General features: G+C 41.5%; 1 protein-coding gene across 5 annotated transcripts in view; it reads right to left on the reverse strand.

Annotated features, from left to right (window-relative positions):
* Positions 1 to 19,746, reverse strand: part of DCP1A (decapping mRNA 1A) — a 55,282-nt gene that overhangs the window by 30,638 nt on the left and 4,898 nt on the right. For all 5 annotated transcript variants that reach the window (XR_012647039.1, XR_012647040.1, XM_075006079.1 and 2 more), the window contains exons 3-4: positions 19,562 to 19,689; positions 8,867 to 8,933 (exon numbers count right to left, since the gene is read on the reverse strand). Coding sequence is in view for 3 of the 5 variants with exons in the window: in XM_075006079.1 (XP_074862180.1) it covers positions 8,867 to 8,933; positions 19,562 to 19,689 (195 nt within the window). In the remaining 2 variants the exon portion in view is untranslated. The remainder of the gene's footprint in view (positions 1 to 8,866; positions 8,934 to 19,561; positions 19,690 to 19,746) is intronic.

Here is a 19,746-nt window from a genome sequence, read left to right on the forward strand (position 1 = left end):
GCCTGGGGACTATGAACGGTTCAAACAGGCCCTGCTGCATAAGTTCGGGCTGACTCCGGAGATGTACAAGAAGAAGTTCCAGGAGGCGCAGAAGAGGCCAGAGGAAACCCACGTAGATACAACCGCCCGCCTGAAGCAATACTACCAGAAGTGGGCATTCGGAATGGGAGTCCAGTCCGTAGAGGACCTGATCGAGCTGGCGGTCGTGGAGCGATTCTACGAGATGTGCGCACCTGACCTGAGGGTGTGGCTCGTGGACCGGAAGCCAGGGGACTCACATGATGCAGGGAAACTGGCAGATGACTTCACAAACAGCCGGGCCAGGTTTGAAATTGAGCCCCACAAAGGGAGGGAGTCTCGGAGAGAGAGGGAGTCCCGGAGGGAGAGGGAGTCCTGGAGAAACCGAGAATCTCAGAGAGACCGGTCCCTAACTGTACGACAGAGGGGACCACCTCTTGGGCAAGCCCAGGAAAGAGGGGCCAGCCACCCACCCCCCAGAGAGCCAAACAGAGCCTGGACAGAGCAGCCGGCCCGAGGGACACAACAAGACCCAGGCTGTTACCGCTGTGGGCGAAAGGGGCATAGAGCAGCCCAGTGCCCCAGGCTCCCAGACAGGTTGAGCAGGCCGGGGGGTCATGGAGTCAACTGGGTGGGGTCCCAGAAGTCAGAGGGGCTGGCGGCCAAGGCGGGTGGTGCTGACAATGGGCACTCGGATTGGGCCGAATCCGCCCCACAGACCAGCTCCTCAGGGGGACCAAATGCTCAGAGGCCAGTTTACAGAGTGGGGGCAGCGCTACCTCTGTGGAGCAAGTGTCTCAAACACCTCGAGGTAGACGGGAAAAAGGTCACGGGGTTCTGGGACACAGGCGCTGACGTGACACTGGCCCGACCCGGGGTGGTGGCACCGGGCTGCATGATACCCGATTCCCACCTGACGATAACAGGAATTGATGGGACCCCTTTCAAGGTGCCCATGGCGAGGGTGCACCTGAAATGGGGGAAGAAGGAAGGCCCCAAGGAAGTGGGCGTGCACAGCCATTTGCCGGCAGATGTACTGATGGGGGCTGACCTGGAGAACTGGCAAGGTGAACGCCCTCGTGCCCTGGTCCTGACCCGTAGCCAAAGAAAACGAGGGGTGCGCTCCCCAGATTCAGGGGTACAGGCCCAGCCAAAGCCACAGGGGCCAACCCTGAGAGAAAGGGGGCCCCCAAAAACCAGATCTCACAGGCCAGGGATGCTGGAGCCAGGCAGGGATGGGGAAGTAGCATCCGCTCCTGCCCGAGCGGAAGAATTCCAGGCAGAGCAGCAGAGAGACCCCTCCTTGCAGAAGCTGAGGGAACTGGCCAGTCTCAGCCCAGCTCCACAGCTGGGGGAGGGCTGCAGGGAGAGATTCCTGTGGGAAAAGGGATTCCTGTACCAGGAATGGGCTCCCAGACGCAAAGCGGAGCCATGGAAGGTCCAGAGGCAACTGGTGGTTCCCCAAAAGTACCGGCGCAGGCTGCTGTACCTAGCCCATGATGTCCCGCTCGCAGGACACCAGGGGATCCACCGCACCAGGAGAAGGTTGTTACAGAACTTTTTCTGGCCAGGGATCTTTGCAGCTGTCCGTCTGTATTGCCTGTCCTGCGATCCCTGCCAGAGGGTGGGGAAGAGCCGGGACAAGGGGAAAGCTGCCTTGAGGCCACTGCCCATCATAGAGGAGCCTTTCCAGAAAGTGGCTATAGACATAGTGGGCCCCTTCAGCAAGGCAACGCGTTCGGGGAAGAAATATATTTTGGTAGTGGTAGATTTTGCCACGCGATACCCAGAAGCAGTGGCCTTGACCTCTATCGACGCTGACACCGTGGCAGATGCACTGCTGTCCATTTTCAGCAGAGTGGGGTTCCCCAAGGAGGTCCTCACAGATCAGGGGTCCAACTTCATGTCGGCCCTACTGCAAAGCTTGTGGGACAAGTGTGGGGTCCAGCACACCTGGGCCACAGCCTACCACCCGCAGACCAATGGGCTGGTGGAGAGGTTCAATGGGACTCTGAAGCAGATGCTGAGAACCTTCATGAATCAATACCCCCATGACTGGGACAAGTACTTACCCCACCTGCTGTTTGCATACAGGGAGGTGCCCCAGGAATCCACGGGGTTCTCCCCGTTTGAGCTGCTGTATGGAAGGAGGGTACGGGGACCCTTGGACTTGCTCAGAGAAGAGTGGGAGGGGACGGCCTCTCCTGAAGGGGAGTCAGTGGTACAGTATGTACTGACCTTCCGGGAAAAACTCACCGAGCTCATGGGCCTGGCCAGGGAGAACCTCTCCATGGCCCAAAGGAAGCAAAAGGTCTGGTATGACCGTAACGCCAGGGCCCGAGCCTATACCACCGGGGATCAAGTGATGGTCCTTATACCTGTGCGGCGGAACAAGCTGCAAGCGGCCTGGGATGGGCCCTTCAAGGTCGTCAAACAGCTAAATGACGTGAATTATGTGGTGGAACTGTCGAACCGGGCCCACAGCCACCGGGTCTATCATGTGAACATGATGAAACCTTACGGGGACAGGCAGAACTTGGTGCTGGCCGTGTGCAGACACTGGGAGGGGCAGGGGGATGATCCCTTGGTGGATTTACTCACAAGGACTGGAGCCGGCTCCTTGCTGGAGTCTATTCCCCTCTCAGACCAGCTGACCCCTGCCCAGCAGACGGAGATCAAGGAGGTGCTGCATTTGCATCAACAGCTGTTCTCGGACAGACCCGGACGCACTGACCTGGCTGTCCACCGAATAGAGACAGGCACCCACGCCCCTATCAAGTGTGTGCCATTCAGAGCCACAGGGAGGACGGCTCAGGACATAGAGCGGGAGGTTGAAGACATGCTGGCTCTGGGGGTGATCCAACCCTCGTCCAGCCCCTGGGCCTCTCCAGTGGTGTTAGTCCCTAAAAAAGATGGGTCTGTTCGGTTTTGTGTGGACTATCGCAAGCTTAACGCCATCACTGTCTCGGACGCCTACCCCATGCCCAGGCCTGATGACCTTTTAGACAAGCTGGGGGGAGCCCATTACCTCACCACCATAGACCTCACCAAGGGGTACTGGCAAGTGCCATTAGACCAAGATGCCCGGCTGAAGTCGGCTTTCATCACTCCTGTGGGGCTCTACGAGTTCTTGGTCCTGCCCTTTGGCCTCAAGGGGGCACCCGCTACCTTCCAGCATCTGGTGGACCAGCTACTGAAAGGGATGGAGAGCTTTGCCCTGGCTTACATGGACGACATTTGCATCTTCAGCCAGACGTGGGAGGACCATGTATCCCAACTCAAGCAGGTGCTGGACCGACTCCAGAAGGCCGGTCTGACTATCAAGGCAGGGAAGTGCAAGGTGGGAATGGCTGAGGTGACCTACCTGGGCCACAAGGTGGGCAGCGGCTGCTTAAAGCCAGAGCCAGCTAAAGTGGAGGCTGTCAGAGACTGGCCAACACCTCAGACTAAGAAGCAGGTCCAGGCCTTCATTGGGATGGCGGGGTACTACCGGAGGTTTGTGCCCCACTTTAGCTCCATCGCAGCCCCCCTCACGGAGCTGTGTAAAAAGGGAAAGCCTGACAAGGTGGTCTGGACCGAGCAGTGCCAAGAGGCCCTCTGCGCGCTGAAGGAGGCTCTGGTCAAGGCCCCAGTGCTGGCAAATCCAGACTTCAACAAGCCCTTCCTGGTGTTCACCGATGCCTCGGACGTGGGGCTGGGGGCGGTGCTAATGCAGGTGACTGACAAAGGGGAGAAACACCCCATCGTGTACCTGAGTAAGAAGCTGCTGCCCCGGGAGCAGAGCTACGCGGCCATAGAGAAGGAATGTCTGGCCATGGTGTGGGCGCTGGGGAAGCTGCAGCCGTACCTGTTTGGACGGCGTTTCACCGTGTACACCGATCACTCACCCCTGACCTGGCTGCATCACATGAAAGGGGCCAACGCCAAGCTCCTGCGGTGGAGTCTGCTCCTGCAGGACTACGACATGGAGGTGGTCCACGTCAAGGGGAACAACAACACCATAGCCGATGCCCTGTCACGCAGGGAGGGCCCCGAACTTCCCCAGGTCACTGGCTAAGTGACCCCGCTCAGTGCGGTCTGGAAGGGGGGAGAGATGTGATGGAGTGGGGGGGGGGTGCATATGTGAGTCAGGCTGGATGTCCGAGGCAAGCAGCAGCTCCCAGTGGCTAAGGATGACCCTGGGGCTACAACTGGCAGATAACACCTCTGCCTGAACAAAGAGCAGGGAGGAGCTGAGCTGGGTTTTGAATCGGGGGCGGCAGTTAGAGGCTGGGGAAGGGAGAGCTGGAAGGCAGCCAGCCCGAGGAGGGGGAAAGCTACACCCCAGAGGGGCACCCCTCGGGGTCTTCCCCCCAGGACAGGTTGGAAGGACTGTCTCGGGCTGCTATGCTGTTGCTTCTGTGAGAAACTGGGCGTCTGTTGCCTAATAAACCTGCTGTTGTACCTGGTGAGTGAGAGTCACTCCTGCCAGCGGACGGGGTGCAGTGCAGGGGGACCCCTGAACCCCATCACAGCTTAATAAAAGGAGAAATCTGAGCAAACCTGGGACAGTAACACTGCACAAATACACAGTTTTGAGGACAAAGAGAAGACTCATATCTTCTGACTTCATACTGGCTGCTAGAGCTGGTTGAGTGTTTTCAGACAATGTTTTTCTGTCAGAAAAAGCCCATTGGTCAAAAGCTAAACATTTTGCAGAAACGTATCAATTTCAACTAAATTTTTTTTCTTGAAAAACCCCACATAAAATAGTGGCAGAGAGATATCCATGTTAGTCTATATTCTATCAAAACAAAAAAGCAGTTCAGTAGCACATTAAAGACTAACAAAATAATCAGGTGATGAATTATAAATTAATTAATTAACAAAATAAATTATTTTGTTAGTCTTTAACGTGCTATTGAACTGCTTTTTTGTTTTGATACCACATAAAATGTTTTGGTAATATGGAAGCATTCTGTTGTGAAGTGTTTGGAACATTGTTTTATAATTATAAACAATAAACACCATTAAAGTCATAATACTTTCATCAATAATTCAAAACAATTTTGGGATGGGAATTTCATTTGACAGGAAACTTGGAAAGCTTTTCTTCCATTGGAACAGATGAAATTTCCCATTAAACAGAAATCTGCGTCCCTCCCAGTTCTAATCACATCTTTCTGCACAAAAGTTTCTTTTAGGGCAGTTATTTCCCATGCTTAGCCTTAGCCCAAAACAATTAATTTACCTTAAAGTGCTGAGAAGATTTTGGTCAGTCACTGTTGAATTTTGTGAGAGGTGGCTATTTTTTCAAAATGGTAAATATATATATTTTTTTAAAGTCAAGGCAATTAAAGGCACAGCTTTGTCACTTTGCCAGTCCACAAATATCAACAAATGTCTTTGCTAGGTTGCAGGAAAATATTTTAAATAAAAAGTAAACTGAGAAAGAATAATTTCCCGGCATGCTCGAAGGGCAAATCTTTCTGGCACTGTTCACCTCAACAAGGAAGGAGCTTCAGGAATAAGAGCACAAACGAACTACAAAAGAAACAGTTAAAACCCAGCCTTCTCCTTGCCCTATATTATATCTATACATATACATACATACATACGTATAAAAACAAACATTAAATTAAAAGAATTGAAGACATAATGTGTGTCGGTGCAAATTAAGTTTGCACCACTTAAAATTAAGAATACATGAATGCTAAAGTGAAAGTTCCTGTAGCAACATTAGGGCACCTATATTGCACATCCTGTGTCTATTAGAAATACACTTAGGATGTGTCTACATTTGCATTTGTCTTTCGAAAGAGGAATGCAAATGAGGCTCTGATTTACATATCTTGTGCTTCATTTGCATAATCTCTTTTTGGAGGAGATTCTTTCAAAAGAAAAATACAAAAGAAAAATTCCTGAAACAAAATAGGAAGAAGGCTTCTTTCAAAGATGGAATTTATTTTCGAAAGAGCCCCATTTACACAGTTTTTTCCCTTTGAAAGAATCTCTTCTGAAAAGCAATTATGCAAATGAACACGATATATAAATCAGTGCCTCATTTGCATTTTTGATTTCCCTCATTTGCATTCCTCTTTCAAAAGAGAAATGCAAGTGTAAACACAGCTTTAAACTAAAGTGGGCTATGGGCTCATCTCAAAGTAAACTGTCATCTACAACACATTTTAAAAATGCATCTTTTATCCTTATATGGATGGGACCTTGAAGTACCTGCCTCCATCACCACTTAATTGCGTGCAGAAAAACTCAGGTCACTTGCTGGAAGCAGAAAAATAACTTACAGTCTGCAGAAATTCACAATGGCTGTGTCTACACTGGATAGTACTGCTGACAGACATATAGTGTAGACGCGTCTGTCAACAGACAGGGCTTCCGGTTGCTGGGCAGCCGTTTGCAGAGCTGCCATTCCGCCTTCTGTCACCAGAGGGCAGTGCAGTCTGATAATTCTCTGCCAACAGCTGCTACACAAAAATTGTTCTATCTGTAGGGAGAGGTTCTGTTGACAGTAACTTCTGTCCACAGATGCTTCTAGTGTAGACATAGCCAATGTCACTAGAGGAGCAAATACACTAGTTCTATCCATTCTTGAGAAAGAACAAACACTACCATATTCACCCACAAAATGGATGTTTCCCACATTCATACCAACACAATTACAATTCCTTAGTTTTCTTTAATGTTTCAGGTTTTTGAATAAATTTTTCAGACATGCATACCAAAGGAAATGGATATTTTATGCATGTCAATTATCAAAATGTATTTTCAACATCTCACATTATACACTAAAACAAAAACGACTGATGAAAACTGCTGTACAAAGATTCATTTGGAAGGCCATCCAGAGCTAGAGGCTTTATTTAGTAGTTGTTCTTAAACAGTTCAGCCAATCAGAAGAGATGCTCTAGAAAAAAAAATTGAGTGGACAGAATATTTTTGAATTAAATAAATTCCACTCTTCTATTTTTTAAAGAAATTAGCTGCATTACTGAAGCTTTCCAAACCTCTATGACTTGATCTTAAAAGCTGGCATCTGACAACTCTATTAATGCAGAAGTAGGATCACTGTACAATAAGTTTATCACCTAAATCATTCATGCAGCACAGGGATGGCTGAAGCTCAAAGAGAGCCAGCAGAAAGACACTGAAAGCACCTTACAGAGGGGGAAGGCAGGAGAGCAGGACCCAACCCGTTCTAGTGTTGTGTGATGTTGAAAGTGCTCCCCTCCCTTTTGAGAAAGGCATTACCTGTGATGTTAGCTGAAGCATGTGTTATGAAAACTCACTGCCTCTCATCCTACATTTGAAAATGGAAGGGTGAAGTGCAGTAAGTTCTCCTCTCTTTTGTGTCTTTAACAAATGAAAATAGAAGTTTTAATAAAATATTGGACAACTATCCAAAAATCTCACCAATAATATTTTCCATTTCTGCTGCCTTCAAAAGGCTTTCAATCAGATCTTTAGTTTTACTCTAACTGAAATAATGATTTTAATTTTCCACAGTAAAAAAAAAAAAAGTTCTCATTGGAGGTTCTAGTAAATGAAAAAGCAAAATTTATATTATGTGGGTCACTGCACAAGCATATTTATTCTTCATACATAAAAAGGCACATATATTGCCCAAAATAAAAAGCTTGTAATTCTTAATTCACAGCTATTGAGAGCCACCTCCAATCAACTAATTATTAGAGCTAACAGTCTCCTGACTCTGTCCATGAATTAATAAAAATTCATATCTATATTGTTTTACGAACTTACTTGCTTTTCCAACAACTGATTATGAATTTTTGACCAAACCAGTACAAATATGATAAAAACACTTCTGGTGAGGCTAAACTGTATGGACAAGAGATTAAAAAAAATTGTTTGAAAATTCTGTTTTGTTCTTTCACTATGTACAATGTTTACATTTAGCTTTAATTAGAGGAACTGTTTTTGTTACTTTGTGCCATTCTACAGTAATTGCTTATCACCACTTACGTAAACTTTCAACAAATTAGTAATCACCAACTTCAGGATATTCATTTAACATTAGTCACCTGTTTCCAATATTGTTCAGCAGTTTTCAGATTTACTCTAGTTAGAAAGCAAAAATAATTTGGTGAATTAAACAATGAAGGTTAAAAACCATAGAACGAGCTGAGATAACCAACTTTATATGGGCCGTCTTGCCCATCTTTCAGGAAATTTCTATACTCTTAAAGCTCTCTTAACGATTCATAATTCCACTCACTCTCACATGAAAGCCACCTTTCTCTAATAACCAGTGATTACACATTCATTTCCCCGATCCCTTGGCTTCCAGATAGCAAATTAAAAAAAAAAATCCCAAAACAAAACCCAACCTCAGAAACTACAATACTAACACATGAATCCTCAGTTTTTGGTTTGGTAATTAAATGCATTCATCATTCATGTTGCTAATCATTAGCTTATTCATTGGACTTTTTTTCATCTGTGTGGATATGTTGCCATCTAGAATACCTGAATTATTTTCTCCTCACCAGGGATAAATCAGTGATATGTAAAAACAAAAAAAACAAGAATGCATGTACACATGGTTTTGGAGAGGATGGATATGGGGAAGGGAGGCAAGTTATTGATTTTGTATTTTTTTAGCTTGACTATTTACAAGAATTTAACATTTGTGAAAGCCAGTTCATGCTCTAAGTTCAAATATAAATTCAAGATTCAGCTATTGCAAAAATTTGAAGTGGAATGATGATTATATCAAAGTTTGGTTTTTAAAAGTTAACATAAAAAAATCATGTTTCACAGTACAAATTGAGATGTTACATTAGTGACACCGAAAGCAGAATTTTTTGGGGAAAAAAAATGAGGTACTTACTTAGCCATGAGTTTTGCTATTCGATGACAGTCATTCTTGTCATAAAACCAGATACTGTAAATAGACACTTGAAAACATAAAAAGAAAATAAAACTGTCAAAATCATTTGGTGATTAAACAGCTGACAGCCCACTAGCACTAAAATACATGAATTACAACCAATCACCACTGATGCACCCTATGCATGAATGACTACCATTTAGCAGGTAATAAGGAATGCTAGTGTATACAGAAGAAGGATGAAACACAAGATCAATTAGGTTAGAAAAGTAAGTTTCATGGTGCACCATAAAATGTACAAAAAAAATTTCATTTATAAAATTACTTTAGTTTTGGAAGTACAACATATCTTTTCAAATGATCATGAAAGCTTTCTAGTACTTCTGTTAATCGTCAATTTATATTTGTAGATGAATCATGAGCTATTTCAGTTTGTTGCTTAGACTTCAGTAATTGTTCAACCCACACATAAAACTGGGTTAAAGAGACTTCAACTCCAGAATAATAATTCAGCAAATTATTTCACAAATATTGGCACTTTCATTCACCTAGGACTTTCTTTCCACTGGAAATCTAACTGTGCAAAGGAGGTTTCGGTTTTCCCGTTTGCCAGCACATGTGGCTGGTCATGCCAGGACATGTGGCCAGGACACCTGATGCTGGAACCCATTTTGGATGTCGACTTTTCCAATCAAGGTGAGAAAAATATGAACTGAGCACTAAGTGTTTGCAATTTGGGCAAAACTATATAAAGGAGGGAAACCAAACAATGGTAGTAGTGGCCAGACACTAAGAGACCACCACTTGTCACCCAAAATGTCTGCTGGAAACATCGAAGACTAAATAGGGGGAAGGACTGGGCTCAAATGTAGGAGGCTACCTAGCGAGTAAAAGATATGATTAGTACAACTGTTACAATAAGAATTTTAATGTAATATAATTTTCTTTGTTATTAGGATTAGTTGGTGTGTTTTGTTTATTTTGGTTGGTAATTTACTTTACTCTGTTTGTTTTCACTTGCAGTCACTTAAATCCTACCTTTTATACTTAATAAAAACACCTTTGTTTATTACCAGCCCCAATGTAAATAACTGTTACCTGGGGAGGAACAATCATTGTGCATGTGTCTCATTGATAAAGAGGGCAAACTTATACACAGAGAAAGTGTAGAACTTTTATAAAGAGTAAGTTGGATTTATTTGGGGTTTTGGTCCTCTCTGGGGACTGTGTTCCTTGGTGCTGTCAACAGCCTTATAGCTGAGCCCTCCCAGAGCTGAGCTGGTTCGGTGTGTGTGTTACTTGACTGTTTCCACAAATCTGTTCCTTGGCTGGGGGAAACCAGAGCTTTGGCTAAGCAGGACAGGGTAGTGAGGCTCCCAGACAGCAGGGAGGGTATCAGCACACCAGGTGTCAGTCTCAAGGGGACCACTCTGATAGTCTCTCCTCAGTTCAATCTTCTAACATTTCCACCTCATAAAGGGGCCCCTGACCTCACTTTATGAGTAAAAGATCCTATCTGCCAAAGCTAGTAATGCAAAGATTTCCACTCATCAAAGCACACTGTTCACATGCCCAGTTCTATTAAATCCTATTGCTATACATGCTACAAACGTCCAAAAAGTCACTTCACAAAAATAAAAACATTTAAAAAAAAAAAATCAGCTAGTTTGTCTCATTCAGTTTTTGACATCTGAGCCACTATTTGGTTAAACTATCCTTCAAATTCAAAAGGAAAATAAATATTAAACTGAAATTTATATTAAGATAGGCCAAAATCATTTCCTAGCATGGCCCACTGGGGATCCATGTTTTCATCCATGCATGTAAGTTGCATTTACCAGCCATAACACAGAGCCTTTATAAAGACTTGTCTACACTGCCCTGTAGTTTGCTAACATTCTGAGCTCCAGCTTCCCAGTGGGCTTGTCTATACTACCACCTTCCTTCGAAGGAAGGATGGTGATACACATCTCCTAGAACTGGAAGGAATCTCAGGAGGTCATCTAGTCCAGTCCCCTGACCTCTTGGCAGGACCAAGCACCATCCCTGACATCTATTTGCCCCAATCCCTAAACAGCCTCCTCAAGTTGCCCCAGCGCTTCGAAGTACTGGCAGGTGAGCCGTGGCTAGATGCATGCTGGTACTTCAAAGTTTAAAACTTCGAAGTTGCTGCGGGGGTGAATTTGCTTATTGAAGTGCTGCCTATGCACAGCAGCACTTCATTAGTAAACTCCCAACACCCTAATTACCATCAGAAGGTGGTAATGTAGACAAATCCAGTGTGAATGTTGCTGGCACAAACTAAAAGGTTCCTGGTTTGTGTCAAATAACCAAGGTAGACAGAATCTGAGTGATTTAGCTCAATGGTTTCTCATATTTTGTTTACACTACACATGCAGTTTAAGGCAACTGATTTTTAGGTTTAATCTTTGGAATTAATGAAAAAGCATGCAAGAAGCCCAAACGTTTAGAATCTATAGCATGAATAACAGGCAGCAACATTTTTCAATCATAAAATCAAGTAGATTGAATTAAAGAAATACACCACTGCCAGAAACTTAGCCTCCAGTGTCTTTGTACGTTATATATGAAAATATGTTTTTTACAGAAATATTATGAAAAAAACCTTACAATTGAGAAACAAATAAACACAAAACCACCACCTGAATTGCCAGGTTAACATTATGAAAGCTTGGTTTCATTATAAACCATCACTCTCTTAGCAGGAACACATTCTGTAGCATAATTTAGCATTATAAAAAAAAGCATCTTCTCCTTCCCCACTCCATTATCAGAACAACTGCCAACAGGAAAAAAAAATCTTCAAAAGCATATTTGCTGAAGAAATAAAGATAAGGAACCTATAATGACAGCTTAATGGGAGAAATGATAACAGTCACACTCAATTCTGCCAGAAACAGACTAGCAGAAGACCAGAAATGCATCCCAAAATCTGCATTGTCTACCAACATATCATAACGTTTCATTCTGTGCTGCTGGCAAGAAGTCACAGGGAGTTACCATGAAAGCCTGTCAGTGTCATTTATGATACAAAACAGAATACCAAACTATTTGCTAGGTTTACTAAGAAGATACTTGTCCTCTGTAAATTTTAGAAACTAACAAAATTATGGTATTGATATTCCCTCCCATCTTTTTAAGAGCTCAACAAAGTCAGAATATTTCAATGCATAAAAACTCTGAGGAGATAACTTTGTTTCACCATTCAAAGAGATCAGTATGATCTGTTGATGCACTAACAAGAAAATACTCTATTTCATTTTCACCCAGAACAGACACAATTGCAGAATTAATGTGAATGGCACCAAACAGAGTAGAGCAACGAAGGGTCCTGTGGCACCTTATAGACTAACAGAAAAGTTTAGAGCACGAGCTTTCGTGAGTTAACTCACTTCTTCAGATGCCAGCATCTGAAGAAGTGAGTTAACTCACGAAAGCTCGTGCTCTAAACTTTTCTGTTAGTCTATAAGGTGCCACAGGACCCTTCGTTGCTCTACAGATCCAGACTAACACGGCTACCCCTCTGATACTTGCAAACATAAAGTAGTAAATTATGGCCTAATTCACTATTGTGTTGCTCCACTTTTTCTACTGATGTCACTCTACTGAATGCTTTTCTTCCACCTTTTTTTTTTAAATTTACAAATGTTGAGCAACATCTTTAGTGACAGAGAAATCACTAGGGTTTAGGACCAGTCAGTCAGTTCTTCCAGTTAGCTTTGTATGTTGCATATTCACTCTGTCTTTAAACTTCATCGATGTCATTCCTGGACCTCATCATAACTTATTCCTGGTTTGTCAACTCAGATCTGGTTATCTTTAATGTAATTCTGCTGTGAGATGAAATGCCTGACTAAAATTACTGTGCAGTATTTTTTGTTCCTAGGGCTATTTTGTTGCATTTTTTCTCAACCATTATTATTTAGCTAAATATTTTTTTAAAAAGAAAAAAAATATTAAAAATTGCTATGGAAAGTGACAAGTGTTTATCCTTCCAAAGGAACACAGTACTAATTACAATAGTTCCAGGATGAAGGCTTTGAGAAATACATCATATTCCTTCGGTTTTAAAAAGGAAAAGCTGCAGACCAACATTGTCACATGAAAAAAGGTCTAGCAACAGGTGCTGGAAAACATTCTATATCCCATATGAAGCCAAAGAAAGAGATACCCTCTCAGTCAAGTGTGGAACCTTAGAACATTATACAGAAGGACAGTAAAGGAAACATCCACCCTTCTTCTTGGCAGCTGGTGAGAACTGGGGACAATCAAGGGAACAAACAGCTCCTAGCAATTAAAACTAAGACATGATAAAATTAATCTGTTGTCTCAGAGAAAAATTAAATGAATTAACGATCGGAAAATACATTCTTTACTTTAAATAGTATTCCAGATTTGCTAGTAGGGTGTACTAAATCTTTTACACAACATCCATGTAAAAGCCAAGTGCTTATTTGCTCTGAGACAAATTAAGGTGCCTCAATCACCCACAAAATGGATTACTACTTTGCAAAAGTGATCCAGAACAGTAAAGTCACTGCAAATTTCCATCTCCAGGACCTTACTATTCTTACTACTGTCAACTCAATGCTATCAAATGCTCTCTCCCTTCTCAAAAATCAATCAAAACCAAACCAAACAAAAAAAATCCTCTTCTCTCTATAAAAAAGCAACAACTGTCCTTATCTTGGACCAGAAGGTTGAGCTAATGCAGTTGCTATATATCCATTCTCCTTCAGCAATCACAGGGATGTGTCACACTGGCAACACTGCTGATATCAATGATAATGGGACAGTGTCCTAAGGCTAAGACGCACAGCACTGAAAGCAGTTACACAATTTATTTTTGTACGTTCTGTTTGTAAAGCTTTTGAAATGCAACAACTAATTAGGTTTCCAGTGGTCTGGATACAGAATGAACTTCTTAGCTTCAAAAGCTGTTAAATGACACACAAAGAAGACAGCAGCTTGTAGTTCAGATTTTGTTTTGAATATCAGTGTAAACCCCCTCAAGGATCTACCTTCTATGTTGTATTAGCTCTCCTGCCCTTGAACTGGGAAAGGACAAGCAGAGAAATAAAGCAAGGAAAACACCACAGTACCAGATTTCTTCTCTTCTTAATATTAGAAGTTTATATTTAGCATCTATCTTTTCAGCACTATGGAAATTAATTCACCTGACTTATCTAATGAACTAGCTTTGATTAAAAAACCACCACATCAAGAAAGAGACCTCAGATACAAAGGGAAAATTATAAATGAAACAGATTTAGAAGCATACTTCTCGCAGACTATTAGAGGTAAGTTTATTAGTTTAAAAGTTTCTTTTACTTTAAAGCAGACTAATCTTACTGAGGATACTACTGCAGAGCAATAGTAATTTGGCAGATATGTTAAATAAAATTGCAGATTTGATTTCAACCACACAATGAACAGGTCAAATTAGAAATGTGTAATATTGTTACTGTATGTACTTCAGCTAGTATAAATGAAGGGATGAGAAATAACGTGGTGTGGAATTCTGTGAAAAGCTCATTGTACTACAAGGTTCTGGGACAACCGTGAAAAAATATTTCTATCTATACCTATATTGATTAAGGGAAACTGACAAGTGACCACAAAGCAAACAGCAAGTCTGTATTAAATAGTATCACCAGTGGGGAAATATAAACAGTTTGCAACACAGTTCCAAACATGAACAAACTGTTTCACAGCACAGTCTTAGATACACACTTGAATTCATTCAGAGTCTAAAAGAAATGAGATAAAGTCACTTCTCATATGGGGGATCATTTTCATGATTTCTCCACTGAATTCACTACTACCTAACAGAGACATGGAATGTTTCTTCTTGTTATGTACTCTAGTAATAGCTCCAACTCTACAAGGATATCACCTTAATTGGTATAATGTCAAATAAGATCTTAAGTCATTTTTTTTCCAGGAGACAGATCTGATGCATTATGGATAAAGAGTGAGATTTGAAAGCTGTATTAGATAACATTTTTTAAAGTTGACAGTGACTAACCTCACCAATGATTAAAGAGCTTTTGGTACTGCACTAGGATGCAAATCTGTCATAATCCTAGTGATGTTTTGAGAAAAACAGAAATTTTTCAAATACATTTCTGTTTATATTCTTGAGTTAGGAAGACACAAAGAGAAATAATAGAGCCTACTCAAATAACTTTACAAGAATAAAATTTACATGTAATACACCACACAGACAAATACAATGGATAAATATGACCAATAAATGATCTCATTAAAAACTACAACATATTCATTGAAAGGAAAAATGAAATGAAAAAAATATAATAGATGTAGTTATAAGAAAAAAACCCCATGTATTAGGCCACTCAGTCCAGTCTCATGACAGTGCAAACAATGAAAGAGAATATGACTCTTAAATTAATATATTTGAGTGCACCAAATAAAAATGTTTGTCAGACACATGCCAAGTACTCAAAAATATTCTTGAGGAAACAGACCTCTCTAGCAGATAAGTATTCAATTCTAATTATAAAACTAAAAGACCTAATAGGAAACATTTTTATTAGTCCCTACTAAAAAGAAAGGACATTTGTATCATCTGATAAATACCACAATATATCTGACATATTTGTTATGCAATAGCTACAAATCAGCTCTAATCCACAATAAAACTGGGTCATAGAAATTCTTCCATTGGAAAAATATGCATAAAAATCATAACTCAAAGGGGCTTCATAAAAGGTGTGGACCTCAAAAAAGTCTAATCAGCAAATCATCCCTACTAGCCATTCTAGCCGGACAAATTGTGTGTCAAAAGCAGCCAGCACAAAAATAATCATCTGAGATCTACTTTGTGGCTAACTTGAGACCAATCCAGTTCATAGGCAATAGATATTTTTATCACTGAAGCAGTTCCCATGCTCGCAGTCTCAGCAGAAATCCCATGGATTGAACTGGTATGTACAATGCCTCAGACTAATCTTTTCCCCACAACAGTCCTTTCAGGTCAAGGCATAATGGCAGGGCACAGTGAAGAAGTTTGCAATGCTACTGGCTTCACAATTTCTGCTTTGTTGTGAAAGTGTTATTGATATGGCACTTTTAGAATCAACATTTAACTTTGCAAAATAATTTCCTTTCACCAGCTGTTATTTGTTCTGTGGTGGTGCTTGGGAAGTGCAAATCTTAACTCTCAGCCGTGCCACAATTTTTACAATAATGAAACAGATGAACTCTCAGGATCAGAAATCTGAAGCAGCTTTGGTGCCCATATTGTGGGCTCAGGTTTTAGGAGTTCTTGAGAAATGTGAGGTATTCCCAGCCCATCAGCTAAGGAAGCAAAATAATCAGTATATGATTTCTTTTATTATACTGAACACAAAGTTACCATTAACTTAGGCAAGGAAGCAGGCTCATTTATGAAATATGCAATTGCAGTCTATTTTTAAATATACCTTTGTTTCAGTTACATGTCCTCATTGCAAGGAACTTCTGAAATTCAATGACAAGAGAACTAAAACAAAACAAAAGGGAGTAACTAGGCCAGTCCATGTTTTTAAAAATGAGTCCCTGAAAAAGCAGCATTTCTATTTCTAGTGTCCATCCTTGATTGACTTGGTAAAAAAATGCACAAATATTTAAATATCCCCTCTCTGGAACTATTAATGTTACCAATATGAATGGAAGAGCAAAAGTCTGGTTTTCCATAAAGCAATCCATGAGGGCGAGAATGGTGGTGAGAAGTTTACTCAAACAGAGAGAATTTTCATATACCTACACACTCCCCTAAGCACTGTAATCCTCAAACTTCTAAGTGAAGAAAACATATCTTTACAAATTCTGTACTCTTCTGTAGCCCCACAACTTGTAGTTAGGGGCTAACAAAACTATAGTTTTAAATTTATAGGCAATAATACTCTTTGCCAAAGGACTTAGAAATTTCACAGGAGTAGCAAAGCAAAGAAAAAGAGCAGTCTCTCCCTTCAGAGCAGTACTGGTGCCAGAATTTGTTTGGCCTGCAGTAAGAAGAAAAAGTTTATCACAAAGTTAACATAATGGGCTATTGCTTAGGGGCACCTTGAAAGGACGAAGTATAATCTCTTAAAATACAACTTACTTCCCTGACAGCAAGTTTTCTTCAGTTATAGCCCAGTTATTCTATTTGGCTTAGAAAAGTATTTTGGTTTACTCTTTCTGTGAAGCTCTAATATTCCTTTAAAATCTGATATAAATTGTTTTCTTTGAAGTTGCATGTCAGGGAAATTCTGGAAGTTCAGCAAACTCAGTGGGACAATTTACCTCATAACCAACATAGTGGATTCTTTGTGCAAAATTTAAAGATACTGTACTACCTATGTACAGTAAGCTGCTAACAATGCAATGTTTACACTGTATAATAGGTCATTTCTCTCTCCCAAACTAGCAGTCCTTCCTCGGAATAGGACTATAATATAGTTAACCGGTGCAAAAGTTTTCTTGGCAGCATTTCTGTTGAAACCTTTACAAAACAGACATTAAGAATAATTTTTAAACTCTGTTGTTAATCGAGTGCACTATGGGTAGAATACTTGAGACTGAAATATACTAATGCTGAGAAAGAGAGGAGAAATACACCTTCTTTTGTGTCCCAGCCCGCGAACCAAAAGTCACTGCTTACCTACCCTGGCAGTGAATTTATCCAAATTGAAAAAGACTGTGCTCCAGAAAGTACAGCCACTGACATTTTAATTTGAAGAACACAATGCTGGAATTCAAACTTGATATTCAAGATTGTGTCAGTTACATTTGCCTCTCTTATAGGAGGGGAGAAGCTGAACATTTAAGATATTCACATCTCAGGAGAAAGTGAGGAAGCAAGTCCAAAGCATTCAAATGGGAAGGCAGAGGAAAAGAAACAAATATAATACAAAACCAAAAATGTAGGTCTTGACACTCCAGAATTTAGAGTCAGAAACTGATTTGGCTGGAGCGAAGCAAACATTGCTAGACTCACAAGCTACGTCTACAGTAGAGGGTTTTGTCGACAGAACTCGGAGAGCCCACACTAAAAAAAAAAAAAAAAATTGATGTACTGTTGACAGAACTTGGCACTTTTGTTAACAGCCTTCTGCCTCTCCCCCACGAGGCAGAACACCTTGCTTGACAGAATCTGTTGACAAAAAAGCCATGTGGACGCTCCAGGGGGCCCTCTGTTGACAGACCAGGCTTCTGGGTCACTGAGCAGCACTGTCTGCTGTGCTTCCGGTTGGCCGTTCTGCTGAGAGAGCAGCCAGGCAGTCTGGCAGCTGTCTGTCAACACAGTGGCTCAACAGAGCAATCTGCATTTTGTGTGGCCACAATCTGTTGACAGAAGTTTTGTCGGAAGATATCTTCCAACAGTAACTCCTGTAAACAGATTTCTGTGGTGCAGACGTAGCCACAGAGGCTGCTTCCACAAATGCCACCTCCCATGGGAGGTCGTATGTTAATGAGGCAATTCAAAGCAGTCTAATGAGGTGCTAATGCATGTATTCAGTGCCTCATTAGCATAATGGCAGCTGCGCTAATTTTGAAGAGCAGAATGACAGTGTAGATGGGGGCAACTTCGAAATAAGCACCCCACTTCAACATTCCCTTACTCCCATAAAACTAGAGCAGAGTAAGGGAATGTCAAAGTGGGGCGCTTATTTCGAAGCTGCCCCCATCTACATTGTCAATCTGCAATTCGAAGTCTGCACATTAAAATTCACACTGCCACCATTGTGCTAATGAGGCACTGAGTATGCCCATTAGTGCCTTATTTGCCTGCTTTGAATTGCCTCATTACCATGTCACCTCTGCCGGGAGGTGGCATGTGTAGAAGCAGCCAGAGTGACAGTTAAAGGGGTCAGCTCTCTGTGGTTAAAGGAAAATGACTGAATACAGAAATATAAAAACTTCACCTAATAATTTTGCATATTGTTACACTGAACTTAAGTCTATGTTTTCCTTGCATGGTTAAAGGGTAAAATAAATCATTGTAGTGTTTCTGGAGAAGGAATGTACAAACGTGACTCTACTCTATCCTAATGTAAAAAGAAGAGTCATTTTTCCCCCAAGTTGAGCAGTTCTTTGCCTAAAGTAGCCTCATTATCATGAACTAGCTGACTGTGCTCTCACCGACCATGTGTAAAACCAGACACTGAAAGGCTAAAACTATATAAAAATCATACTTTTTTTTTGAAACTGTGACTTATTTTTAAGTTTAAAGTTACACTTCAGACATTACAGGATCCAGCAGCACTGTTGTACAAAGTTTTCCTAGAAAGTAAATATTAAGATCTAACAGGGATTGATGCATTCAATTTTTTTTAAACAAACCACAAGCTGGACAAAAAATTTAATTCCAATTTGCACATATCATCCTGTAGATGTGATCTGTTTTGTAAAAGAAAGGTTGATTTATGGCCTAACAGGATGAGTATCAAACTATGTATAGTGCCCCACATTGGTAAAAACTGTTAAAATGAATAGCAGCTTCAAGGTAACATGCAGCTGCACATAACTGTATTATAATCAAATAGCACAAAGAATAACTGAAGACATTTCATTAGAATCTACCATATTAAATTATTCTTGAAAGACTATTAAATCTCAGAATCTGAAAGTGGCTTGCATGAGAAGACAAGTTCTAACTTCTGTATTTAAAAAGTTCATACTTACAGCTAGCATTTCTGTAAAGAAGAAAAGGTTCATGCAGCTGAAATTCCAAGTCTTTATTTACTGGCTCAACTAAGTTGTGCATATTAAGTCGATTCACAATCGTAAAACCATAGTATGGAGAAGCTGACCTGTTCCATTGAGAATAGGGTAATTTGTTACAGGTATATCAAGTTTTTACCTAAGCA

This window comes from Carettochelys insculpta, chromosome 11 (assembly GCF_033958435.1).
Source record: "Carettochelys insculpta isolate YL-2023 chromosome 11, ASM3395843v1, whole genome shotgun sequence".
Classification (NCBI taxonomy): Eukaryota; Metazoa; Chordata; order Testudines; family Carettochelyidae; genus Carettochelys; species Carettochelys insculpta.